The sequence below is a fragment of the Heteronotia binoei genome, chromosome 1 (genome assembly GCF_032191835.1).
Source record: "Heteronotia binoei isolate CCM8104 ecotype False Entrance Well chromosome 1, APGP_CSIRO_Hbin_v1, whole genome shotgun sequence".
Classification (NCBI taxonomy): domain Eukaryota; kingdom Metazoa; phylum Chordata; class Lepidosauria; order Squamata; family Gekkonidae; genus Heteronotia; species Heteronotia binoei.
Genome location: NC_083223.1, coordinates 7,910,419 through 7,937,918, shown reverse-complemented (window position 1 = coordinate 7,937,918; position 27,500 = coordinate 7,910,419). Strand labels below are relative to the sequence as shown.

The window sequence follows — 27,500 nt, the reverse complement described above, 5'->3', positions numbered from 1 at the left end:
AGGGTGAAGAGCTAGGTCAGGGGGTGGCCCAACTCGCTACATGAGAAAGCTCAGGACTCTTTTTCTAGCAGGAGCTTCTCCATATTAGGCCACACCCCCTGATGTAGCCAGTCCTCCTGGAGCTTACAGTAGGCCCTGGACTAAGAGCCCTGTAAGCTTTCAGAGGATTGGCTACATCAGGGCTCATGACCTAATATGCAGAGCTGCTCATGCTAGAAAAAGAGCCCTGAGAAAGCCTCATAGATTACATATCAGCAGGGCCGGCACGTCCATTAGGCAACTGTAGGCAGTCGCATAAGGGAGTGACCCTGGGAGGGGTTCCAAATTGGGCACCCTCTTTCCCAGAAGGCAGATGGGGGGAACCCGTCAATGAATTGGCAAGCACAGAAAGGAGAGCCACTGCCCTTTCCGCTTGCTAATAAGGGCTCCTCTGATCAGCTGATTGGCAGGCCCTTATGACGCCCTCCCACACATTTCAAATCATGTGGGAGGTGGAAGCGAGGTGTGTGTGTCTGGATGTCCAGATCACGTGAAGTGATGGTATCACTTTGCTCTGGTAAGACCTCACCTGGAGTATTGTGTTCAGTTTGGGGCACCACATTTTAAGAAGGATATAGACAAGCTGGAACGGATCCAGAGGAGGGTGACGAAGATGGTGAAGGGTCTGGAGACCAAGTCCTATGAGGAAAGGTTGAAGGAGCTGGGGATGTTTAGCCTGGAGACGAAAAGGCTGAGAGGTGATATGATCACCATTTTCAAGTACTTGAAGGGCTGTCGTATAGAGGATGGTGTGGAATTGTTTTCTGTGGCCCCAGAAGGTAGGACCAGAACCAACGGTCTGAAATTGCATCAAAAGAGTTTCCGGCTTAACATTAGGAAGAACTTCCTGACTGTTAGAGCGGTTCCTCAGTGGAACAGGCTTCCTCGAGAGATGGTGGGCTCTCCTTCCTTGGAGGTTTTTAAACAGAGGCTAGATGGCCATCTGACAACAATGCGGATGCTGTGAATTGAGAAGGAGGTATTTGTGAATTTCTTGCATTGTGCAGGGAGTTGGACTAGATGACCCTGGAGGTCCCATCCAACTCTGTGATTCCATGTGCTTCCAGATCGCAGCACCCACTGTCTGGTTGCGCTGTGGCGAGATGGAATCTGTGGTGGCAGTGGCTGGTAAGGCGGCGAGGCTGGCCGAGTGCTTGTGCAGCGGGGAGCTCTCTGAATCTCAGAGTCTCAGAGCAGTCACAATCTCCTTTTACCTCTCCCCTCCCACAACGGACACTCTGTGAGGTGAGTGGGGCTGAGAGAGCTCTTACAGCAGCTGCCCTTTCAAAGACAACTCTGCAAGAGCTTCCCCCGCTCCACAACAGACACCCTGCAAGGTAGGTGGGGCTGAGAGAGCTCTTACAGCAGCTGCCCTTTCAAGGACAACTCCTACGAGAGCTATGGCTGACCCAAGGCCATTCCAGCAGGTGCAAGTGGAGGAGTGGGGAATCTAACTCGGCACTCCTAGATAAGAGTCCGCGCACTTAACCACTACACCAAATTGGCTCTCACTAAGAAGCAAGAGAGAGGGAGAAAGAAGCTGATGACAGCCAGTTGCTTGGGGGCCTGACAGGAGGCCCTCCGGGGGCCTAATTCGGCTCCCGGGGCTGCAGGTTTGACACCCCTGCTCTATAATCGGCTGCATTGTGGCAGCACTCTAAAAATCCATTGACCTGGGCGCCTTGACCTGGATAGGCCAAGCTAGCCAGATCTCTGATGCTGTAGAGTTGGCCTGATCAGTATTTGGATGGGAGGCCATTGAGGAATACCAGGGTCATGACACGGAGGCAGGCAATGGCAAGCCACCTCTGAATGTCTCTTGCCTTGAAGACCCCACGGCTGTGACTCGACGGCAAAAAAAAAAAAAGATAAAACTTGACCTGGGTCTGTTGTACTGTTGTTTATTGGTCTGTGTACGAGTCTCACTTTTTTCGGTCGTAAACCACTTCAGGGAGCAAGGAAGGGGGTAATGCTGGGGATCCTTTGTCTGCGTGGGAAGAAGAGGATCTGCATTATGATATGTCGCCGTAGCGGGGAGTGCTCCCGGATGAGCCTGAAGCCCTCAAAAAAAGCGGCACTCAGAGAGGATCAGTTCATAATTAGGAACATCAGGTAATCTCATCAATGGCCTCTTTCCCCCACAATAGACGCTCCCTGCTGTCGGTAATGTGTCCGCTCATTTAGCATTTCGGCGGAACTTGCCTAAGTGCCATTAGTGCATCTCTTACCTCATCCAGAAGTCGTGCCTGTGTTTTGTCCAGCCGTTTCTGAGTCCCATTTTCCTGCTTTCTTTATGGTTTTGTGCTTGCCTCTGCCCCCTCCCTCGCCCAAACGTATCCCCGTTGGCTCAGTCTGAGCCTTTATCTAGCCCTGGCTCCTCTCCCCTTGGATTCCGGGCCCAGAATGGAAATTGTTTATGTGCCTCAGAGAACTAATCCTGCCCCACAGTGAGTGTTTACCTGCCTCAAGGCTTCTCTTCTCTTATAAGCAGTGCTTTTTTGTAGCAGGGACTCCTTCGTAGCCAATTCTCCAAGAGCTTAAAAAAAGATAGTCCCTTGTGCAAGCACCAGTCATTTCTGACTCTGGGGTGACGTTGCGTTCACAACGTTTTCGCAGCAGACCTTTTACAGGGTTGTTTGCCATTGCCTTCCCCAGTCATCTCCATTTTCCCCCCAGCAAGCTGGCTACTCATTTTACCGACCTCAGAAGGATGGGAGGCTGAGTCATCCTGGAGCTGGCTACCTGAACCCAGCTTCCGCCGGGATCGAACTCAGGTCGTGAACAGAGGGGCTCCGACTGCAGTACTGCAGCTTTACCACTCTGCGCCACCACTTTTTACCACTCTTCTAAGAGCTTACAGGACTCTTATTACTACTGTAAGCTCTTGGAGGATGGGCTGCATCATGGGGGTGTGGCCTAATATGCAAAGGAGTTCCTTTTACAAAAATCGCCCTGCTTCTAAGTGCCTTGAGCCATCATCTGGTACTCAACAGACAGTCCTGCTTTTTTCCTCATCTGCATTTGCTCACTGCCCAGCTGCTTGGACCGCCTGCCTTGGTGGTGGCTTCTCCATTGGATCCCACAAGCAGTAGTCTCCTTCCACTCTCTGCTCTTCTGCCTGAGCACATGACTTGCTTGTACCCTCTATGACGTCATCATAGAACCATAGAGCTGAAAGGGACCATAGAGGCCACCTAGACCAACTCCCTGTCCAATGAGCCTAGAGCAGGGATGTCGAACTCAGAGTTTTTATTGAGCAGGAATGCAGTTCAAGCTGGTTTGGTGCCAGGGGGTGTGGCCTAATATGCAGATGAGTCCCTGCTGGGCTACCAAAAAAAGCCCTGGTCGAACTCATTTGTTATGAGGGCCGGATATGACATAGACCTCGTTGGGCTGGGCCATGTATGAACCTAATTAAGATCAGGTAGCAGAGATATAAGAGCCCCATGGCACATTGGTAAAGCTTCAGTACTGCAGTCAGAGCCCTCTGCTCACGACCTGAGTTCGATCCCGGTGGAAGCTGGTTCAGGTAGCCGGCTCCAGGTTGAGTCAGCCTTCCATCCTTCCGAGGTCAGTAAAATGAGTGCCCCGCTTGCTGGGGGGAAAGTGTAGATGACTGGGGAAGGCAATGGCAAACCATCCCGTAAAAAAGTCTGCTGTGAAAACGTTGCGAAAGCAACGTCACCCCAGAGTGGGAAACGACAAACACAACTAAATATTTTTTAAAAACTTAAAATGTGTTTAAAACATTAGTACTTGTTGGTGTTAAAGGTGCTTGCTTTGAATCTCTCCCATGGGATCCAGTTGACTGGGCACAGGAAGCTCTGGCTCTTTCCTTCCTTCCTTCCCCAGGGGACCAGGAAGGGGAGGAGCCTCAGCCAACAGAAGAAAGAGAGACTTGGCTCAGTAGCTCTGCTGTGGGATTAAGAGAGCCTGGCAAAGCTAGCTCTGCCTCCCCCCATTTCTCCCCAAGGGAGGAGCCTTAGCCAATGGAGAAAATAGAGGCTTTGTAGCTCTTGTGTGGTCGAGCAAGCCTGCTGAAGCAAGCTGTGATGCAGAAGGAAGCAAGAGAGAGGGAGAAGGAAGCAGATGGCAGCCAGTTGCTCAAAGGCCTGATAGGAGCAAAGTAGGACACACATTTTGGCATACCAAGAATTTGTCTAAAGAATGAGGTTTGAATGCCCTCCACTTTCCTGGTAAATGCTGAGATCCGTACAGGGATACCATAGAGAATTTGGGCTAGCGTTTTATAATAATAATAATAATAATAATAACTTTAATTTTATATCCCGCCCTCCCCCGCCAAAGGCGGGGGGACGAACACCTTAATATATATTTTAGCTTTGAACACCTTAATTGCTGCTGGAACTAATTGATTGCCCCTTGTAAAGAAAAACTTTAATTTGAGCAACCGAACATTTAGCCAAGTTGACAGTGTTGTTACGATGTGAGACCCAGCTTAACTTGTGATTAAAAGTGATCCCCAAGTATTTAAATTTTTTGCTTGTTCAGTTGTTGAGTTGCCAATAAACCATTTCTGTGGGCGCCAGCAATTTGAAAAGACAACTACTTTAGATTTGGCATAATTGATTGAGTGAATTACAATTACAGTAGTCATAGAAGGCATTCAAATACCTTTGCAGGCCCACACTTGTGCAAGCCCACACTGTTGGAGTTGGAGGAAACGAAACTACGTCCTATAGACCCTTATATTGGCTCCCCAGCTTCCTTAGGTCTTTATGTTTTCTGCAGCAAAATGCCCCATTATCTATCCGACTTAACCATTCCAAGTCATCACAGAGCATTTATGTTGGCTAGACTACATGCGTTTCCCTCCAAAATTTTACAAGGGAGATATCGTTGAGTCCCTTTAGGCGACAGACTCTGTTCCTATGGAGCGAATATTCCCGACTCAATTCGGCATATATTGCTCGATTGTTCCTTTTACCATGATCTCCGTAAAGATTTATTTTGCAAGCTTTCTTTCTCCCCAGATTAGTCTATTCTGCCACCCTGTTGTTATTTATCGAACGATACCGAGGGGGAGGTTAGCGAGGCTGCGGCAAAATTTTTGGCTGACATCCTTAAATTTAAATCCGACCGTGTACGAATGCATCTGTAAGCTCCGTTTCATTTTGCTTTTATCTCCAATGTTTAAATGTTTATATTCTGTGTATTTTTATTTGCAACTGTTATGCCATTAAAGGTTTGGTATGGTATGGCCTGTTAGGAGCACTCCAGGGGCCTAACACCCCTGGAGCATTCTGGACAAGTGTTATCCAGCTGCTGCTTAAAAGCTGCCAATGAGGGGGAGCTCCCCCCCTTCCCTCAGTAGCTGATTCCGCGGTTGAACGACTCCGACTGTAAAAAAAAAGATTTTCCCAATACCCAGCTGGTAGCTTCCCACTCTTAATTTAAATCCGTCTTTGCGAGTCAACGGCCAAGTCTGCCGCCATCAGGAACATAGTATGCTTGTGCACCGGCAGCATGCAATATAGGCCAAACCACTATGTCATTAGGGTGCCACCGCCGCAAGGGGCAAAGATCAGCGAGGAGATATGCAGAGAAGTCCCTGTGGTGCCATAACTTTTACACCATTGTAACAGAAGAGGTGCTGTAACTACTGCACTCTTATCCGAGTTGATAGAAAGCCTAAGACTGGAGCCTGACTAATTCAAAAGCCAATCTGCTTGGTAAGCAGAAGGTCCCAGGTTCAATCCCCGGCATCTCCAACTAAAAAGGGTCCAGGCAAATAGGCGTGAAAAACCTCAGCTTGAGACCCTGGAGAGCCGCTGCCAGTCAAGGGAGGGATGGTGGCTCAGTGGTAGAGCATCTGCTTGGTAAGCAGAAGGTCCCAGGTTCAATCCCCGGCATCTCCAATTAAAAAGGGTCCAGGCAAATAGGTGTGAAAAACCTTAGCTTGAGACCCTGGAGAGCCGCTGCCAGTCTGAGTAGACAAGACTGACTTTGATGGACCGAGGGTCTGATTCAGTAGAAGGCAGCGCCTATATGTTAATATTTTCAAGATTCGTTAAGGGGAGGGACGGTGGCTCAGCGGCAGAGCATCTACTCAGTAAGCAGAAGGTCCCAGGTTCAATCCCCAGCATCTCCAATTAAAAAGGGTCCAGGCAAATAGGTGTGAAAAACCTCTGCTTGGGACCTGGAAAGCCACTGCCAGTCTGAGTAGACAAGACTGACTTTGATGGACCGAGGTTCTGATTCAGTAGAGGGCAGCTTCTATATGTTCATATGTTCAAGATTCCTTAAGGGGAGGGACGGTGGCTCAGCGGCAGAGCATCTGCTCGGTAAGCAGAAGGTCCCAGGTTCAATTCCCAGCATCTCTAACTGAAAAGAGTCCAGGCAAATAGGCGTGAAAAACCTCTTGTCTTGAGGAGTCTGCAAGGGGGTTCAGCCCCTTTCCTAGGGGAGATCCGGAACTTGTGTTTAGAGGCCTTAATTGTGGCCTTCCAAGCCACTGGGCTGTAGAGACCTCCGAGAAGCACTGAGAACTCCCAACGTTGCAGCTGTACAGCCCTCTTTTAGACACATTGGCTTCAGAAATGGACACACAATTTCTGTCAACAGGCTATTAAGAAAAAACAAAATTGAGCAGCACCAGCTAACCAACATAGAAATGTACTAGAACAAAGAACACTAGGTCAGGGTTGTCGAACGTGCAGCCCAGGGGCCGAATCAGGCCCTCAGAAGGCTCCTATCAGGCCCCCAAGCAACCGGCTGCCATCTACTTCCTTCTCCCTCTCTCTTGCTTCCTTCCGCATCACCGCTTGCTTTGCCAGGCTTGCTCGATCGCGCAGGAGCTACAGAGCAAAGCCTTTGTGTTCTCCATTGGCTGAGGCTCCTCCCTTGGGGAGGAAGGGGGGAAAGCAGAGATTGTTTTTCCAGGCCCTCTAAATTGCGCAGCAGAGCTACTGAGCCAAGCCTCTCTCTCTCTCTTCTGTTGGCTGAGGTTCCCCCACATCCACTGGGGAAAGAAAGAAAAAGTCACAGCTTCCTTTGACCAGTTCCCTGGATCCCATGAGAGAAATACAAAGAAAGTACCTTTAAGACCAATGAGTGCTAACGTTTTAAGCATGTTTTAAGGGTTTTTTTTTTAATTTAATTGTGTTTGTCTGTGTCCTTTATAAAGTTTATATCTTCGCTACCTAATCTTAAATAGGCACACACATGGCCCGTCCCGACAAGGTCTCATTTATGTCACATCCGGCCCTCATAACAAATGAGTTCGACATTCCTGTACTAGGAGGTGATTGGTGAGGGATTTGCAAGAAATCACAGGGTAGGGGACATCTAGGGTTGCCAATCCCCAGGTGGGGGCAGGGGATCCCCCAGTTTGGAGGCCCTCCCCCCACTTCAGGGTTGTCAGAAAGCGGGGGGAGGGGAGGGAAATGCCTGCTGGGAACTCTGTTATTCCCTATGGAGATTTATTCTCATAGAAAATCATGGAGAATTGATCCGTGGGTATCTGGGGCTCTGGGGGGGCTGTTTTTTTGAGATTGAGGCACCAAATTTTCAGTACAGCATCTAGTGCCTCTCCCCCAAGTATCCCCCGAGTTTCAAAAAGATTGGACCAGGGGGTCCAATTCTATGAGCTCCAAAAGAAGGTGCCCCTATCCTTCATTATTTCCTATGGAAGGAAGGCATTGAAAAGGTGTGCCGTCCCTTTAAGTGTGAGGGCCAGAACTCCCTTCGGAGTTCAATGATGCTTGTCACAGCCTTGATCTTGGCTCCACCCCTAATGTCTCCTGGCTCCACCCCCAAAGTCTCCTGGCTCCGCCCCCAAACTCCCCAGATATTTCTTGAATTGGACTTGGCAACCCTAGGGACATTGTGGCATCCCGGCCGTCCCCATGTGATCGGTGCTATTGGAAAGTCTGCTGGTTTGTGTGGTTACTCTGTTGCTGAGAGTGCACAGGATTGCAGGCAGCTTTACGTAGTCGCGACAGTAGCACTGCTGGAGCGTAGTGGCTGCTAGGGTAACAGGAACAGAGGATCAGCTTCCCCAGCATTTAAAGCCTTGGTTTCGAATGGAATTGAAATAGAATATCCCCTTGCAGTGTTTAAAATACTGCATTGGCGCAAAATTTCCGGGTTCGTTCGAGAACCAGTTTGGTGTCGTGGTGAAGTGTGCGGACTCTTATCTGAGAGAACCGGGTTTGATTCCCCACTCTTCCCCAGCTGCTGGAACGGCCTTGGGTCAGCTGGTAGGAGTTGTCCTTGAAAGGGCAACTGCTGTAAGAGGTCTCTCAGCCCCACCTACCTCACAGGGTGTCTGTTGCGGCGGGGGGGTGGGGGAGGTAAAGGAGATTGTGACTGCTCTGAGACTCTGAGATTCAGAGTATAGGGCGGGATATAAATCCAATTTCTTCTTCTTTATTGTTGAATTTTAACAATTCTTATACTCTTTACAATTATTTCTTTGCATTATATTTGTTCATTTTATTTATTTCTTTATTTTATTGGATTTATATCATGCCAAAGCAGGGGTATTTTGTTTGCTAGTGCTATGTAGTACCTCGTTGCAGTACCTTGCTATTTTGGTAGAAACGATCGTTTAAAAAATAATAATGTTGCCTTTAATACTGTGGACTGTTGACTTTTCCCTCCATGGCTTGCAAACCCGCCTGCTTAACTTCTAGGGAGTTTTGTTTTGTTTTGTTATTTTTTTTAAAAAAAAAAGTTTTCATTTTATATTTGAAGGGCAGTTGCAAGCACTAATCAAACACCCCCTTGCTCTAAATCCACATTATCAACTGGGGAAGCAGATTGCGATTTTATCTAATCCCACAGCATCGTAAGAGTCAACTGAAGTTTTGAAAGACGGCAATGAAAGCTGGAAGACTGTGACTGTGTCTAATGTTTTTACTGGGACAGAACCTTAGAGGACATCTGCCGTGTGTCCAGTGGATCTTTAAAACCTTCCAAATGATCATCCGGAGGCACGTGCGTCAGATTTTGCAGAGATGACTTTAAACGGTGTGCCTTGGTTTTGATTTTTGTTCTTATGTTGTAGTTTTGAGAAGAAATTCTGGATCTGTATTTGCAAAGATTCAAAGCAGCCGGGGCAATAATTCCTCTGGCGACTAGAACCATTAAAAAACTTCGCTACCGCTGAGATCTGCAGGCTTATGTGTTATTTATTGTACTGGAGCACAGAGTTCTTTCAATGTTTTCTCATCTGGCTTTGGTTGGGCTACCAACTTTTTAAAGGGTAGTGATCTGTTGCCCACAACCTGTCAAAAATCTGTATTTATATGCTGGTCTGCGTCTTATTTGCTTTAGATCAGAGGTGTCTAAGTCATTTGTTATGAGGGCCGGATCTGACACAAATGAAACCTGGAGAGCCAGTTTGGTGTAATGGTTAAGTGTGCGGACTCTTATCTGGGAGAACCGGGTTTGATTCCCCACTCCTCCACTTGCACCTGCTAGCATGGCCTTGGGTCCGCCATAGCTCTGGCAGAAGTTGTCCTTGAAAGGGCAGCTGCTGTGAGAGCCCTCTCCAGCCCCACCCACCTCACAGGGTGACTGTTGTGGGGGAGGGAGGTAAAGGAGATTGTGATCACTCTGAGACTCTTCGGAGTGGAGGGCGGGATATAAATCCAATATCTTCATCTACCTCACGGAGTGTCTGTTGTGGGGGAGGAAGGTAAAGGAGATTGTGAGCCGCTCTGAGACTCTTCGGAGTGGAGGGCAGGATATAAATCCAACATCTTCATCTACCTCACAGGGTGTCTGTTGTGGGGGAGGAAGGTAAAGGAGATTGTGAGCCGCTCTGAGACTCTTCGGAGTGGAGGGCGGGATATAAATCCAATATCTTCATCTACCTCACGGAGTGTCTGTTGTGGGGGGGAGGAAGGTAAAGGAGATTGTGAGCCGCTCTGAGACTCTTCGGAGTGGAGGGCAGGATATAAATCCAACATCTTCATCTACCTCACAGGGTGTCTGTTGTGGGGGAGGAAGGGAAAGGAGATTGTGAGCCGCTCTGAGACTCTTTGGAGTGGAGGGTGGGATATAAATCCAATATCTTCATCTACCTCACAGGGTGTCTGTTGTGGGGGAGGAAGGTAAAGGAGATTGTGAGCCGCTCTGAGACTCTTTGGAGTGGAGGGCGGGATAGAAATCCAATATCTTCTTCTTCTTCTTTGTTGGGCTGGACTGGGCCATGTTGAGCCAGACCATGCGTGTACCTATTTAAGATTAGGTAATATAGATATAAACTTTTTAAAGGACACAGACAAACATGACTGAAGCAGGAGTCAAGTTGCACCTTTAAGACCAACCAATTTTTATTCAGAACAGAAGCTTTCGTGTGCTCTCTAAGCACACTTCATCAGACGAGGGGATCATGACTAAAGATATTTTAAAAACCAACTCAAAACATTATCACGCTGGTCTTAAAATGTGCTTTCTTTGTGTTTCTCCCATGGGATCCAGGGAACTGGGCAAAGGAAGCTCTGGCTCTTTCCCTCCCTCCCCAGGAGACCAGGAGGGAGAGGAGCCTCAGCCAATGGAGAAAATTGAGGTTTTGCTCTTTAGCTCTGCTGTGCGATTGAGCAAGCCTGGCAAAGCAAGCTGAGATGCAGAAGGAAGCAAGAGAGGGGGAGAAGGAAGCAGACAAGAGCCAGTTGCTCGGGAGCCTGATAGGAGCCCTCCGGGGGCCTGATTCAGCCCCCAGGCCAGATGTTTGACACCCCTGCTTTAAATATTTCAGCCTGTCGTTATGCTTAGATAGTTCACTTATTCCATCAGGTTCCACTGTGGTCCTTGAACAAATTCAAGTGTGCTGCACAAACCTACTCAGAATGTGCCCAAATGTATAAGGAAATGTACTGGACTGGAACCATTCGTTGTTAACCATTCAGTCCTGCCTGATTCTTGGCGATTCTAAGGGCCAACTCTCTCTCTATTTGCCAGTCTTTTACTATTTCTTTGAGATGTTTCATGCTCAGACTGGTGTCCCTTTTTATGGTGTCTAGCTGTGTTCTTTGGCGACCTGGTTTCCTTTTGCCACTAAACCCATCCAAGCATAATTGCTTTTTCCAGTGAGTTCTTCTGCATGACATGGCCGAAATAAGTCAGTCGCAGTTTCGTGATTCTTCCTGAGCGGTCATCGACGCCAGCCTTGTTTCACGACTCGAAGTGCTTGAATGGTGCGGAAAATGAATCCTAAGAGCACTCACGTCTGAGGAAGCTTCTGGGAAATGGAACAACACGGAACAAGAGGAGGAACGGTGGCTCAGTGGTAGAGCATCTGCTTGGGAAGCAGACGGTCCCAGGTTCAATCCCTGGCATCTCCCCCCTCAAAAAAGGGTTTAGGCAAATAGGTGTGAAAATCCTCAGCTTGAGACCCTGGAGAGCCGCTGCCAGTCTGAGAAGACAATACTCGACCTTGATGGACTGGGGGTCTGATTCAGTATAAGACAGCTTCATATGTTCAACACGGCTAGCAGTTCGTCGCTTAACAACATACTGTATGTGTGCAGGGACCAACCAAGAATTGGGACCCATTGGACATTTTCCAGCTTGACACCAACACAGTATAAGGAGCAAAAGCTCCCTTTAAATGGACTAAATAGAGAGTGCTTTATTGTCGAGTCTGCATTGTACTTACCTTGTATAGAGGTGGGACTTGTTCCCTTTGGAATGTTTGAGAAAATTATTAATGCATCATACTTTTGAATTCCTTTATCTAGTTAGTGTACAGCCTTTTGTCAGCCGTGAGCATCGTGCTTTTTTCCTGGTTTACTGTATACGGTTCCCCCCCCCCCCGCCCCTAGTCTTTTTGCCTACTAAACCGATCTAAGCATAATTGCTTTTTCTTGAGAGTTCTTCTGCGTGACATGGCCGAAATAAGTCTTGTGATTTTTCCTTCCGTTGTATAATATAGTGAGTTCAACGCAATGAAGAGGTGAGGTGGTAGTGATCGGGGCTCTTTTTTTCACCAAACTGGAAAGCCAGTTTGGTGTAGTGGTTAAGTGTTTGGACTCTTATCTGGGAGAACCGGGTTTGATTCCCCACTCCTCCACTTGCACCTGCTACCATGGCCTTGGGTCAGCTATAGCTCTCGTAGGAGTTGTCCTTGAAAGGGCAGCTGCTGTGAGTGCCTTCTCAGCCCCACCTACCTCACAGGGTGTCTGTTGTGTGTGGGGGGGGGGGAGGTAAAGGAGATTCTGAGCCGCTCTGAGACTCTTCGGAGTGGAGGGCGGGATATAAATCCAATATTTTCTTCATCTTCTTATTAGGTATAGCATAGTGTAGGGCTCAAAAGACTAGACTCAAAAGACTGGAGAACTGGGCCAACGGGGCCAACTATATACAACTCGGGGTTCCCATGCAAGCACGTGATTGGATCATTCAAACCAGCAGGGGGCCTGTGATTGGTGCAGGGCAGCTTGTATTTGGATCCTGCTGCCCATTGTTCCCAAGTCCCCAAGCTCCATTCGTATGGCTCCAATGAGCCAGGCAGGAACACCTATAGCAGTCTTCACATTGGTCCTCATGCACAACACATTGGCATGTCTGGTTTTCCTTGCTTGCCACCTTTGCCGTCCGAGGAATGCGCAGGAGCTTTCTCTGAGTGGGTTTTTTCTCGTCTGGCTTCTTTATGGTTCAGCTCTCACAGCTGTAGGTTGCTGTGGGGAAATCACAATCAGTCGGCAGTCCTCACACAACATACTTATATTGCAGAACTGAAGAACCAAAAAGTATGTCTGTACTTGTAGACCACTGCAGTCCCACTGCGTGTGCGCAGTGAAGGTTGCACACACAGCAGAACAACATAATTGCATTGAAAATGTCAACATATCACCATTGAAATAACCTGCAAGATTAAGAATGTTGGCAAATGCAAATTAAACAAGTCATTATACCAATGACCGTGTGCTATTTTGTGGCTCTTTTTTGGCTCTGGGGAGCCAGTTTGGTGTAGTGGCTAAGTGCGCGGACTCTTATCTGGGAGAACCACGTTTGATCCCTTGCTCCTCCACTTGCAGCTGCTGGAATGGCCTTGGGTGAACCATAGCTCTCGCAGAGTTGTCCTTGAAAGGGCAGCTTCTGGGAGAGCTCTCTCAGCCCCACCCACCTCACAGGATGTCTGTTGTGGGGGAGGAAGATAAAGGAGATTGTGAGCCGCTTTGAGATTCTGTCCTTGAAAGGGCAGCTTCTGGGAGAGCTCTCTTAGCCCCACCCACCTCACAGGGTATCCGTCGTAGGGGGGGGAAGATAAAGGAGATTGTGAGCCACTCTGAAACTCTGAAATTCGGAGTGGAGGGCAGGATATAAATCCAGTATCTTCTATCTTCTTCTTTTCTCAGTCCCTCTCCCCTAACCACTCCTGTCCCGAATCGTTTTTTCTCCCAAAATACATTTTACCTACGGAGTATACATTTTTGTTACCGTCGTGCTCAGCCCCATGAGCGACCGAAGGCTTTAACTGATGTGCAGAGCGTGTAAGCAGAGGTTATCAAGTAGTTCCACCTTACCGGCTCGAGTCGGTTTGCCGCGGTGTCTTTTTGCTTATCCGCATTTCACAGGGGCAGCCGCATGGCGGGGGGGGGGTGGATTTCAACCATGAATGGCAACATCTGTCCTTACTGTTTTCCATGCAAATTGCGGGGAATTACATCCTACAGCGAAGCATTTCATGCATAGTTATACAGCAGGCATATTCAAAACTCTGGGTACGTTTTACCTTTTCCTTCTCTCAAGTAACATTTTTTCCCACTAATAAAGGTCTCCCAGCGCGTCTAATATATTTTGTCTGCCGAGCTCTAGCATATGAAATGTATGAAAACACAGATCGTGAAAGGTATTACGGGACGTGCCGCTTTCGACTGATGTCGTGTCTCTTTTTTTTCCTCCCCTCCTATCCGGTTTCAGCTCCTCTTCCATTCGGGTGTACTGGTCTCCCTGAGCCTTTCTGGGCCGCAGCTGGACCGAGTGGTGATTGACAGAACCCTGCTAGGCAAATTCATCTCTGACCCCATCAGTGACGGTAATTATGCCCCCCGTGCAATTCAGTTGCCCGCATTTACGGTGGGAGAGCAGGCATTGTGTGTCGACAGGTAAACCAATTATTATCACTGGGGACTTGCGAGCAGAGCCAGTAATTGCCCGTAATGCCACAGTTACCGCTGCCCCCCCCTCAGGACCGAAACTACTTTCAGAACAATATTTGACTTCAACGTTTCTGGTCTTACCAGCCACTTACATTTATTTTCTAACTGTCAGTTCTTTCTGTAATTTCCCCCAAAGGTATTAAAGTCTAGCACAGGTAATTGCTGTTGTTTTCTTCGCTTTTGATTGTTTTACTAGGAAAGTTACTAAGAAACTGACTTTGGCTGCTGCCACAAGCACTAAATAATGCACTTTCAGTCCACTTCCAATGCACTTTCCAACTGGATGACCTTTCCAACACTAAATAATGCACTTTCAATCCACTTCCAATGCACTTTCCAACTGGATGACCTTTCCAAATAGGGACCTTTCCAACACTAAATAATGCATTTTCAACCCACTTCCAATGCACTTTCTAACTGGATGACCTTTCCAAATAGAGACCTTTCCAACACTAAATAATGCACTTTCAACCCACTTCCAATGCACTTTCCAGCTGGGTGACCTTTCCAACACTAAATAATGCATTTTCAATCCACTTCCAATGCACTTTCCAACTGGATGACCTTTCCAACTAGAGACCTTTCCAACACTAAATAATGCACTTTCAACCCACTTCCAATGCACTTTCTAACTGGATGACCTTTCCAAATAGAGACCTTTCCAACACTAAATAATGCACTTTCAACCCACTTCCAATGCACTTTCCAGCTGGGTGACCTTTCCAAATAGGGACCTTTCCAACACTAAATAATGCATTTCAATCCACTTCCAATGCACTTTCCAACTGGATGACGTTTCCAACTAGAGACCTTTCCAACACTAAATAATGCACTTTCAACCCACTTCCAATGCACTTTCCAACTGGATGACCTTTCCAAATAGAGACCTGTCCAACACTAAATAATGCACTTTCAACCCACTTCCAATGCACTTTCCAACTGGATGACCTTTCCAACTAGAGACCTGTCCAACACTAAATAATGCACTTTCAGTCCACTTCCAATGCACTTTCCAACTGGGTGACCTTTCCAACTAGAGACCTTTCCAATACTAAATAATGCACTTTCCATCCACTTTCCAACTGGATGGAAAGTACATTGAAGGTGGATTGAAAGTGCATTATTGTGTATGTGTTAACGCAGTCCGTAATGTAAGCACAAATAACAGACCCGCCGTGCTTCCTGTGTCCAGGAGCTCACTAACCAGGCTAGTGCAAATGGCTTTGATAACAGGACAGTCAGTTTTGGACATTTAAACCACATATCCAGTTAAATACAATGCCACTCTCTAAGGACACGTGGCCAATTCTATTAACTGAGAGGCTGTTGAGGGTTTTTTTATCTGGAAAGCATGGACCCTCATCTAGGGGCCCCCAGACTTTTAAAGTCTGTGGGCACATTTGGAATTCTGAAAAGAGTGGTGAACACCACTACAAAATGGCTGCCACAGGAGGTGGATACAGTGACAAAATGGCTGCCACAGGAGGCTCAACCACACACCCAGAGGAAGCCCAAGTGCAGGGGAAAAGAGGGATAATTAAAAAAAAAACACTAGAAAGAAGAGTGAGAGAAAATAAAACCTACACTGAAAAAAACATTGTTTTATTCTGCACCACCGGTCAGATCTCCACTGGCCAATCAGAATTCTTGCTGACCACGAATACCACAGTGCTGCAGTCATGGGCACCATGTTAGGAATCCTTTCCCTAGTCATTATCTGTGGCCCCTTCCCGTTTCTTATCATTTGAAAGAATAGTTATTATCTTAGCCGTAAGCCACCTCAAGCAGGTCCGTGGAAAAGCGGCACATAAATTTCCGAAATAAACAAATAAAAGGGGATCAGACAAAGTCCTAGAGGCTGGGTCTGCATTTGAGTTTTATCTGGGATAATCAACTAGAACCTCCATAAATGCCTCTGAATGCCAGTCGCGGAGGTGAACGACGGAAGGGCCTTTCTGCCACAGTTGTGGCATTGCTGGAACCAGGGGGTGGAATTCTAGCAGGATCTCCTTAGCATATTAGTCCACACACCCCTGATGTAGCCAATCCTCCTGGAGCTTACAAAAAAGAGCCTTGTCAGCTCTTGGAGGATTGGCTACATCAGGGGTGTGTGGCCTGATATGCAAAAGAGCTCCTGCTAGAATTCTACCCCCGGCTGGAACCATCTGACTGGGCCCTCTTAGAAATAGTGTTATTCGTTGGGTGCCTGGGCCATGGTGGCAGAAGCTTCACGTTCAGTGTGAAATCATTTCCTCTTCGCTGGTAGTCTCAGATCCAGAAATGATATTTATTTGTGTCTTAAACCTCATCTGCTCCCTCCGTATAACAGAATCCATTATACATTTCCTGTGACCATAGCCTCAGACGTTTTGTCACTCATGCCTTTCACTGGAACTGCATGTGCTTAGAGTAGGGTTGCCAAGTCCAATTCAAGAAATATCTGGGGACTTTGGGGGTGGAGCCAGGAGACTTTGGGGGTGGAGCCAGGAGACTTTGGGGCGGAGCCAGGAGCCAAGGGTGTGATAAGCACGATTTAACTCCAACGGGAGTTCTGGCCATCACATTTAAAGGGACCGCACACCTTTTAAATGCCTTCCCTCCATTAGAAATAATGAAGGATGGGGGCACCTTTGGGGGCTCATAGAATTGGACTCCCCGGTCCAATCTTTTTGAAACTTGGAGGGTATTCTGGGTAGAGGCACTGGATGCTATGCTGAAACTTTGATGCCTCTACTTCAAAAAACCCAGCCCCCCATTATACCCTATGGGAATCGTTCTCCATAGGGAACAATGGAGCACCCAGCAGACATTCCCCCACCCCTGCTTTCTGATGACCCTGAAGCGGGGGGGAGAGGGCCTCCAAACCGGGGGGATCCCCCGCCCCCACCTGGGGATTGGCAAGCCTGGCTTAGAGACAAGGGAGGTAGTTGAGGGACGTTTGGATTACTGCTTCGCTCTATCTACATGTGAGGATTTAAAGCAAGGATCACTTTCGTGAAGATGAGGCTGCAATCTTCACCCTTCCTGCCCATCAGAAGAAGAAGAAGAAGAAGATATTGGATTTATATCCCGCCCTCCACTCCGAAGAGTCTCAGAGCGGCTCACAATCTCCTTTCCCTTCCTCCCCCACAACAGACACCCTGTGAGGTAGATGAAGATATTGGATTTATATCCCGCCCTCCACTCCGAAGAGTCTCAGAGCGGCTCACGATCTCCTCTACCTTCCTCCCCCACAACAGACACCCTGTGAGGTAGATGAAGATATTGGATTTATATCCCGCCCTCCACTCCGAAGAGTCTCCGAGCGGCTCACAATCTCCTTTCCCTTCCTCCCCCACAACAGACACCCTGTGAGGTAGATGAAGATATTGGATTTATATCCCGCCCTCCACTCCGAAGAGTCTCAGAGCGGCTCACAATCTCCTTTCCCTTCCTCCCCCACAACAGACACCCTGTGAGGTAGATGAAGATATTGGATTTATATCCCGCCCTCCACTCCGAAGAGTCTCCGAGCGGCTCACAATCTCCTTTCCCTTCCTCCCCCACAACAGACACCCTGTGAGGTAGATGAAGATATTGGATTTATATCCTGCCCTCCACTCCGAAGAGTCTCCGAGCGGCTCACAATCTCCTTTCCCTTCCTCCCCCACAACAGACACCCTGTGAGGTAGATGAAGATATTGGATTTATATCCCGCCCTCCACTCCGAAGAGTCTCAGAGTGGCTCACAATCTCCTTTCCCTTCCTCCCCCACAACAGACACCCTGTGAGGTAGATGAAGATATTGGATTTATATCCCGCCCTCCACTCCGAAGAGTCTCAGAGCGGCTCACAATCTCCTTTCCCTTCCTCCCCCACAACAGACACCCTGTGAGGTAGATGAAGATATTGGATTTATATCCCGCCCTCCACTCCGAAGAGTCTCAGAGCGGCTCACAATCTCCTTTCCCTTCCTTCCCCACAACAGACACCCTGTGAGGTGGGTGGGGCTGGAGAGGGCTCTCCCAGCAGCTGCCCTTTCAAGGACAACCTCTGCCAGAGCTATGGCTGACCCAAGACCATTCCAGCAGGTGCAAGTGGAGGAGTGGGGAATCAAACCCGGTTCTCCCAGATAAGAGTCCGCACACTTAACCACTACACCAAACTGGCTCTCAGACTGTTTCATTTTAACGTGAGGATATAAGCCACCTCTGTACCAAAGTTTCTTTTTCTTAATCTAATATGCACATCTCGCTGCCTTTGTTACTCTGCGGAATGTTCCAACATAGCTCCTTGAGGACGCCCAGATCCTGTCCCGTGACGAGCATCAGGCCTGAGGGTAGCGTGAGGGAGGGCTTACAGAGCTATAGAGCCCTTGGGGAGAGGTAGACCCCAGAGTGGCGATAAGGTAACCCAGAGCGACGCATTTGTAGAAGGCGTTCTAGTGAGCTTCCAAAATTGCTCACTTGGAGTCCTCATCGTTGTGGCGAGCAGAGGCTAGCCCCTTAATTGGAGATTCCAGGTTTGGTAGGCCTGAGCCCCAAAACTAGACACCCAGATTGGCTGAAGGCCCAGGAGCACATCTGGGCTGCATCAAAGGATGCAGGCAAGGAGGCAAAGTTCAGCTTTCCACCCATAACCAGCTGACCAGCTGCGAAAAAAGAAGAAAGGGACCAAAGACGCTTGGGGGCCAAGCTCAAAACATGCACTGAACTGGACACAAGAAGAAGACAAAAATAATATATTAGGAATCCCCCAGAAGCCCTGGCGTTGAAACCAGATATATATACCGCAAGAGCCCCTGGTGCATTGGAAAGGCACAGAAAGAGACGTTGCTTATCCTGGGTCCATGGTTTGAGACCCTTATAGGCCCAGGTACCAGACAGCCCTGGGAGGAATCCAAGGAAGAGTTGACATCAGGGGTGAAATTCTAGCAGGAGCTCCTTTGCATATTAGGCCACGTCGCATCTGATGTAGCCAATTCTCCAAGAGCTCACAAGGCTCTTTTTTGTAAGCTCTTGGAGGATTGGCTACATCAGGGGGCGTGGCCTAAAATGCAAAGGAGCTCCTGCTAGAATTCCACTCCCGGTTGGCATGCACCATCAAACACGCCGAATGGGGATGTCTCTCTCCTACCGATTGGCTGCCCCGCACATCAATCGTTTTGACCAGTAATCTTTCATAAATCATCTTCCTTTAGCACTCGGGGGGCTGATTATCAACACCTGCTTCCATTAATTTGAGCAAGCTTAATATCTGCTGTCCTTTTATACTGGCTTTATGGCTTATAAGATGCCGGCAGTGCTCTTGGGTAACGTGCATTCTGCAGAGCTTTCCCTTCCCCCTTGTAAAAGCATAAAAGTACAAACACTGGACAGCCCTCGAGCTCATTCCCAGTGTGAACGGCGCATTCATGACCGCCCAGAAGGTGGGAACTGATCCTTGTCTTCAGATACGTTGAAGAAATCATCTATTGACAAGCTCTCCTATTTTTGATTCGGCGATTATCTGATCGGTCTAAGGGTTGCTTAAAAGCGCGGGTGTGCTATCACTCACTTTATCAAAGCCTTGAGGCTGATCTTGAGATGGAGAAGGAAATAAGGGAGGTGACTGAAGAAGATAAATGTTGTTATACTGGGAGACGTCAAGAACCTTTGCATCGACTCGATATACATGTGCTGGAATCTTGCTGTAGAAATGAGATTATAACTGCATGTGTATATGCACTGGAACAGCTGGTCACAGAGTGAATCAGAGGGCAGTGATGAAGATGATATTGGATTTATATCCCACTCTATACTCTGAATCTCAGAGTCTCAGCTCACAATCTCCTTTTACCTTCCCCCACCCCCACACACAACAGACTCCCTGTGAGGTAGGTGGGGCTGAGAGGGCTCTCACAGCAGCTGCCCATTCAAGGACAGAGTCTCGGAGCGGCCTACAATCTCTTCACCTTCCTCCCCCACAACAGACTCCTTGTGAGGTGGGTGGGGCTGAGAGGGCTCTCACAGCAGCTGCTAGGGTGACCATAATGTCTGAAGGCCAGCCAGGGACACTTTGGGGGGGGGGAAAGGTAGGAAACAGGAAGTGACGTCACTTCCGGTGATATCACTTCCGGTGATGTCATGTCACCGCCGGAAACAGGAAGTGACACCACTTCCTGTGACATCATTTCCCCGCATCACCTGCCGAAAACGGGAAGTGACATCACTTCCTGTGACATCACTTCCCCCAAATGACACTGCCGGAAACAGGAAGTGACGTCACAGCACTTCCTGTGACGTCCCCAAAAATCTCCCAAATATCACCGCCGGAAACAATTTTGTTCTCAAATCCTGTATATACTTCATCAGTATATGGGATAAGGCACTTTCTCAACTGTGCTGCATAATACAGCCTATTTATTTTGTCCTGTTTGCTCTGTTGGCTCTATCTGCGCCACCTTCATCACTTTCGGGGTGTGGATCCCCCAGTGGGGTGGTCTCCCGACTCCCTCCGCCGGCTATTTCTGATAGCCCTGCGCCCCCTCTTTCATTTGATATGTGTCCCGTGCGGGTGCCACCCTCCCGCCAGGAGATGCCGCAAAATGAGCCCCCTTGAGGCTTATGGCGGCAGGGCTCGGGGGAAGCGAGCTAGACTGCTGTTCTTTTGAGGGGTTATAGAGTGTTTCGAGCCCGTCCCTGTGTCATTGGTCCCATCGTTGTGGGACCCAGGGGGCCGGCGCAGTGGCACGCCGAAGCAGCCTGTCACTAATAACACAGGTCGAGATGCAGGACAGGAACCCGGAAGTGACCGACAGGCTGCTTCAGACAGGCTGCCTCCACTGGTCGGCACTGGTCGCTGGAGGCCCTCCAGAGACTCTGGAGGGCCTCCAGGGACCAGGGCCGGCCTCTCCGCGGCCTCCGCGGGTCGGCGCTGGTCGCTGGAGGCCCTCCAGAGTCTCTAGAGGGCCTCCAGGGACCAGCGCCGGCCGCTCCGTGGCCTCTCCGCGGCCTCCGCTGGTCGCTGGAGGCCCTCCAGAGTCTCTGGAGGGCCTCCAGCGACCAGCGGAGGCCGCGGAGAGGCCTCCGCCACCGCCGCCGGGCCCCGCACGCGGGCGGGGAAGGCGGCGAGTGAGGGAGGGAGCCCACCGCCTCCGGGGCTGGCTAAACCGGGACCTCTAATGGTCCCGGTATAGCCAGCCCGGGAGGCGGGAATAGGGGACCAGAACCGGGACATTCCCGGGTGCCCGGGACGGTCTGGCCACCCTAGCAGCTGCCCTTTCAATGACAACCTCTGCCAGAGCTACGGCTGACCCAAGACCATTCCAGCAGGCGCACATGGAGGAGTGGGGAATCAAACCCGGTTCTCCCAGATAAGAGTCCGCGCACTTCACCACTACACCAAACTGGCTCAGCCTCCTGTCTCACACAGTGGCCAACCAGTTCCTCTAGACAGCCAACAATAGGGACTTGGTTGTGAGTGGGTATCAAGACCTGGTGGGGATTACAAAAATGAGGGGAATGACTGGCTGTCATCTGCTTCCTTCTCCTTCTCTCTTGCTTCCTTCTGCATCTCAGTTTGCTTTGCCAGCCTTGCTCAATAGTACAGGAGCTACAGAGCAAAACCTCTCTTTTCTCCATTGGCTGAGGCTCCTTCCTTGGGGAGGAAGGGGGGGAGGTAGAGCTTGTTTTCCCAGGCTCTCTCAATCGCACAGCAGAGCTACTGAGCCAAGCCTCTTTCTCTTCTATTGGCTGAGGCTCCTCCCTCCCCTATCCCCTGGGGAAAGAAGGAAAGAACCAGAGTTTCTTTTGCCCCGTTCCCAGGATCCCATGGGAGAAATACAAAAAAAGCACCCATAAGACCAACGAGTGCTAACATTTAAGCATGTTTTAAGGTTTGTTTTTTTAAAACGTTTAATTGTTTTGTCTGTGTCCTTTATAAAGTTTATATTTCTGCTACCTAATCTTAAATAGTTACACAGATGGCCCGGCCCGACATGGTTTGGCCCAGCAACGTCTCATTTATGTCAGATCCCGCCCTCATAACAAATGAGTTCGACACCCCTGATAGGGGTTTGGATTAGTGCAGTAACTGATAGATCCGCGTAGTCAGCCGTGTTGGTCTGAAGTAGTAGAACGAAATAGGAGCCGATTGCACCTTTAAGGCCAACCTAGTTTTATTCAGAACATACGCTTTCCTCGTCTGATGAAGTGGGCTCAGAGAGCACGCAAAAGCTTACGTTCTGAATAAAACTAAGTTGGTCTTAAAGGTGCCACTTGACTCCAGTTTTGCAGTAACTGATGATATCGATGGACCGTAAGGAAGCTTTTTACACAACGTTCTAGAGAACCCCAAGATGCGGCAGGGATCGCTTAGAGAGCCAAGAACGGAGAGATGGCCTTTGAGGCAAAAGCTTGGCGGAGAGTGTTGAATCTGACATTTGGGATGTTGAAATCGAATCTAGAATCAGGTCTTCTTGGTTTAGTTATGCCGGATTATCAAACAAGCGACTGGGACAAGTGCTTGGGATTTAAATTTCTACATCTGGGCATTACCAGCGATACGACAGAAACTGTGAGCGTGAATTGAGCTGCTAAAAGGCATTAAGTAGGATATACGTTATGGGAGTGTGCTGGTCAGCAGCATAAAGAGTTCGTTCATCCTTTTCAGTCTGGGTGCTCTTCTTACCCCAGTAAAAATGCCAAACGACGCGCTTGAATGAACTCTTCCGGAGTATAGAAGGGTATTTTTGCTTGCACCTTTGAATACCTTGCCATCAGCAGTGTTGTTAGGAAGATTTAATGGGGCCCCAGGGCCTTTTTTGTAGCAGGAACTCCTTTGCGTCTTAGGCCACGCCCCCCTGATGTAGCCAATCCTCATGGAGCTTACAGTAGGCCCTGTACGAAGAGCCCTGTAAGCTCTTGGAGGATTGGCTACAGGGGTGGAATTTTAGCAGGAGCTCCTTTGCATATTAGGCCACACACCCCTGATGTAGCCACACCTCCAGGAGCTTACAGTGGGCCCTGTACGAAGAGCCCTCTAAGCTCTTGGAAGATTAACTACATCAGAGGTGTGTGGCCTAATATGCAAAGGAGTTCCTGCTACCAGAATTAAAGCCCTGTGCTATTCCATACTCTAATAGACTCTGTAGATGTGATACTAACCAAATCAACGCTATCGATCATATTCTTCTGGGTTACCCTGAATTTTCAGATTTGAGAACGGAATTGATTCTCCCTTTGCTTAAGCAGGACTCCGTCTCTTTAAAAATGATGGCTGGTTACTAAGAGATGAAGATAAGTAAATTTCCATGTGGTTAAATTTCATTTTGGCAGCTGTAGTCAAATCACGAAATTCTGGTGGCAGATCTTGGTCGCAAAAAGGCTTCCCTTTTCGTGTGTGCTGGGTCACGGTTTGTGACTTTTACCACAGAAACAGTAATTAAGAAGAAATATCCGTATCTACCAAACCCAAGTGCAGTGCCATGCCGCAGGCCATGTTAAGTTATGGGTGTCCTGGCTGGAGTTTATAATGGTGCTTTGAAGAGGTGCAATTGTCGGCAAGTCTAGTGGATACCGTAAGCCGCACTGGGATTTGAGGATGCGGAAGGGGGGTATGGGATAGTGGTATTTTCATTCTAAAGCATTATCTGGAGCTCATCTAAAGTTGTTTTTTATTATCCATCCATCCATCCATCCATCCATCCATCCATCCATCCATCCATCCATCCATCCATCCATCATCTATCTATCTATCTATCTATCTATCTATCTATCTATCTATCTATCTATCTATCTATCTATCTATCTATCTATCTATCTATCTCTCTCTCTCTCTCTCTCTCTCTCTCTCTCTCTCTCTCCCCCCCCCCCCACAAAGCAGTAGACAAGTGCACCTTTAAGACCAACTAAGTTTTATTTAGAATGTAAGCTTTCGTATGCTCTTAAGCAGACTTCATCAGTCTGTCTGTCTGTCTGTCTCTGCAATTTATTTATTTATTTATCGGCATATTTTCTCTCCATAGGCTTCAGTCACGGTATCCTAAGCCACCTCCATTCACATGCCCACTCTGAAACTAGTAAAACATCACGCTAGTGAAAGTCTTGTCATTATCTTTATCATAAGAACAGAAGAGAAGCCATCTTGGATCAGGCCAATGGCCCATCCAGCCCAACACTCTGTGGCCAAAAACCCCCAAGTGGCCAAAAAACCCCAAGTGCCATCAGGAGGTCCACCAGTGGGGCCAAGCAACAAGAACACAGAGCATCACTGCCCCAGACAGAGAGTTCCAACAATACACTGTGGCTAATAGCCACTGATGGACCTCTGCTCCATGTTTATCCAATCCCCTCTTGAAGCTGGCTATGCTTGTAGCCGCCACCACCTCCTGTGGCAGTGAATTCCATGTGTTAATCACCCTTTGGTGAAGAAGACCCAGGACTTCCTTGGTGGTCTCCCATCTAAATACTAATACTAACTCCCATCTAAATATTAAATTCTCCCATCTAAATGCTCCCAATCGTGCTTAGCTTCCGAGATCTAACGAGACTGGGCCGTCCAGGTGAGGGCAATGTTAGATTCACTGATTTTTTTTTTTTGTTCTGCCTGTAGCCATTCTTTCTTAATATAGTAATCCGTTGACAATTTTCCAGACTTCAGGAACTGCCCACTTTTTGATTGGTGTGATTCACTCCCAGAGCATTGGGAGTCAAGGATAAGGGGGGGAGATGCCATACGTAAAATCTCTCCGCTGTCGTCTCTCCTGAAGTTCGACGGCTACGCGGAACCTGATGGCTGTCATCGTAGCTTCCGCAGTCTCGCTGATGCTGGGGTTTCTTATTATTACTTTTAACGTTTATGCTTGGCTGCATGGCGGAAACGCCGTTTCTGCTCAGCCGACGAAAACAATTGCAGAAGGGGGGCTGTGCCACCAAATCCAAAAGGACTTGAAGAAAGGACGAATAGGAATCTGGAAGGAGAAATATATCATATCAGAGAAAGAACGCGGCGCATGATAATTTATTCAGCTTTACTTCGTCTGAGTCCTCCCTAAGCTTTATTTCTCATTTCCGACAAGGCCCAGACAAGATGAAACCTTGGCGTCTTTTAGGAGATTATAGAAGCCCCCGTGTAACGTCTTAAAGCATTGCCTTGAAAATTTGCTTTTCTTCCCCTAATGCCTCGGTGGGAGTTCAGTGATTTGGGTTTTTTTGTTACCGGTGACCAATATTGCAACCCTGACACTTCTCATGTGTGTTTTCAGTCATTCTTACCGACAGTTTCATGATCCTGTCGTTCTGGGAGCAAAGCAAGCTGTGTTTCATTTACTTCACAAAGAAGGCCGCTTCTCCGGACATCAACAAAAGAGTTGAAAAGCTCTCGGCCTTGGATTTTAAGGTAGGACCATCCGTAATACCAGCAACCGACCATGGTTGAAAAGGCACAAATAGTTTTGAAATCCCGTTTTGGAGGAATGGTTATGACAGAAGGCGTTCCCTCCTTTCTAATGAGGAAAATGAAGAAAAGTAGGTTAGTGGCTACAGTAGAGAAGTCTTTACATCAGGGATGTCAGACTCATTTGTTATGAGGGCCAGATCTGACACAAATGAGACCTTGTTGGGCCGGGCTATGTCAGGTTGGGCTGAGGCATGTCGGGTCGGGCCGGGCCACGTGTGTACCTATTTAAGAGTAGGTAGCAGAGATATACATTTTATACAGAACACAGACAAACACAAACATATTTTTTAAAACACTCGAAACATGCTTAAAACGTTAGCATTCATTGGTCTTAAAGATGCTTTCTTTGTATTTCTCCCATGGGATCCAGGGAACTGGGCAAAGGAAGCTCTGGCTCTTTCCTTCCTTCCTCAGGCGACCGGGGGGGGGGAGCCTCAACCAATAGAAGGAAGAGAGGCTTGGCTCAGTAGCTCTGCCGTGAGAGAGCCTGGCATAGCAAGCTATTCCTCCCCCCCTTCCTCCCCAAGGGAGGAGCCTCAGCCAATGGAGAAAACAGAGGTTTTGCTCTGTAGCTGCTGTGCGATTGAGCAAGCCTGGCAAAGCAAGCTGCGATGCAGAAGGAAGCAAGAGAGAGAGAGAGAGAGAAGGAAGCAGATGACAGCCAGTTGCTCTGGGACCTCATAGGAGCCCTCCGGGGGCCTGGTTCGGCCCCCAAACTGCATGTTTGACACCCTTGCTTTAAATGGTCACCAAAGATCCAGCAGGAACAGTTATACTAATTACAGGCAGGCACCTGGGGCAACAGGTAATAAGACACAGTCGGCAGCTGTTGTTGGTCTGAAGCAGTAGAACAAAGCAGGAGTCCAGTAGCATCTTTAAGACCAACAGAGTTTTATTCAGAATGGAAGCTTTCGAGTGCTCTTAAGCTTACATTCTGAATAAAACTTGGTTGGTCTTAAAGGTGCACTTGTCTACCGCTTTGTTCTAAATAAATATATATAAAACCACCACCACAAAAATAATTGAGCAAACACAGAAGTGCAGCCATCTTAAATGAGTAGAGGAAGAACATTAGCAAGACTGATATAAAAGCCCGCAGCAAAATAATTATATAAACAAACAGCAAAATAGAAATTAAAAATAATAGTAATAACAATAATAATGGAAGGAAAAAGAAGGGAGGAGAATATAAATAAATATATACACGTATGCATACACATATATCAGGGGTGGCCAACGGTAGCTCTCCAGAGGTTTTTTTTGCCTACAACTCCCATCAGCCCCAGCCATTGGCCATGCTGACTGGGGCTGATGGGAGTTGTAGGCAAAAAACATCTGGAGAGCTACCCCTGGCCATCCAGGAGAGCTGGTTTGGTGTAGTGGTTAAGTGTGCGGACTCTTATCTGGGAGAACCGGGTTTGATTCCCCACTCCAGCCCCACCCACCTCACAGGGTGTCTGTTGTGGGGGAAAGAGGTAAAGGAGATTGTGAACCGCTCTGAGACTCTTCGGAGTGGAGGGCGGGATATAAATCCAATATCTTCTTCTTCTTCTTCACCCCTGATCTAGAGGATTGGGTGGAATTGTTTTCTGTGGCCCCGGAAGGTAGGACCAGAACCTGCTTGTCATTGTAGGACCAGCTTGTCATGAATATAGAGTGAGCCTCCAAACCTATTCTCTATATTAGGGGTGGCCAACGGTAGCTCTCCAGACGTTTTTTTGCCTACAACTCCCATCATCCCCAACCATTGGCCATGCTGGCTGGGGCTGATGGGAGTTGTAGGCGAAAAACACCTGGAGAGCTACCGTTAGCCACCCCTGCCATTATATAAACATATATGCATACACGCCCACACATATATAAAAACATATACATACACATTCATACATATGCGTGAGAAATCTGATC

General features: G+C 48.2%; 1 protein-coding gene across 1 annotated transcript in view; it reads left to right on the top strand.

Moving 5' to 3' along the window:
* The window catches only part of WDPCP (WD repeat containing planar cell polarity effector), a 326,846-nt gene that overhangs the window by 110,712 nt on the left and 188,634 nt on the right, over positions 1-27,500 (top strand). The window contains exons 7-8 of the mRNA XM_060257471.1: positions 13,936-14,050; positions 25,399-25,532. Coding sequence (XP_060113454.1) covers positions 13,936-14,050; positions 25,399-25,532 — 249 coding nt within the window. The remainder of the gene's footprint in view (positions 1-13,935; positions 14,051-25,398; positions 25,533-27,500) is intronic.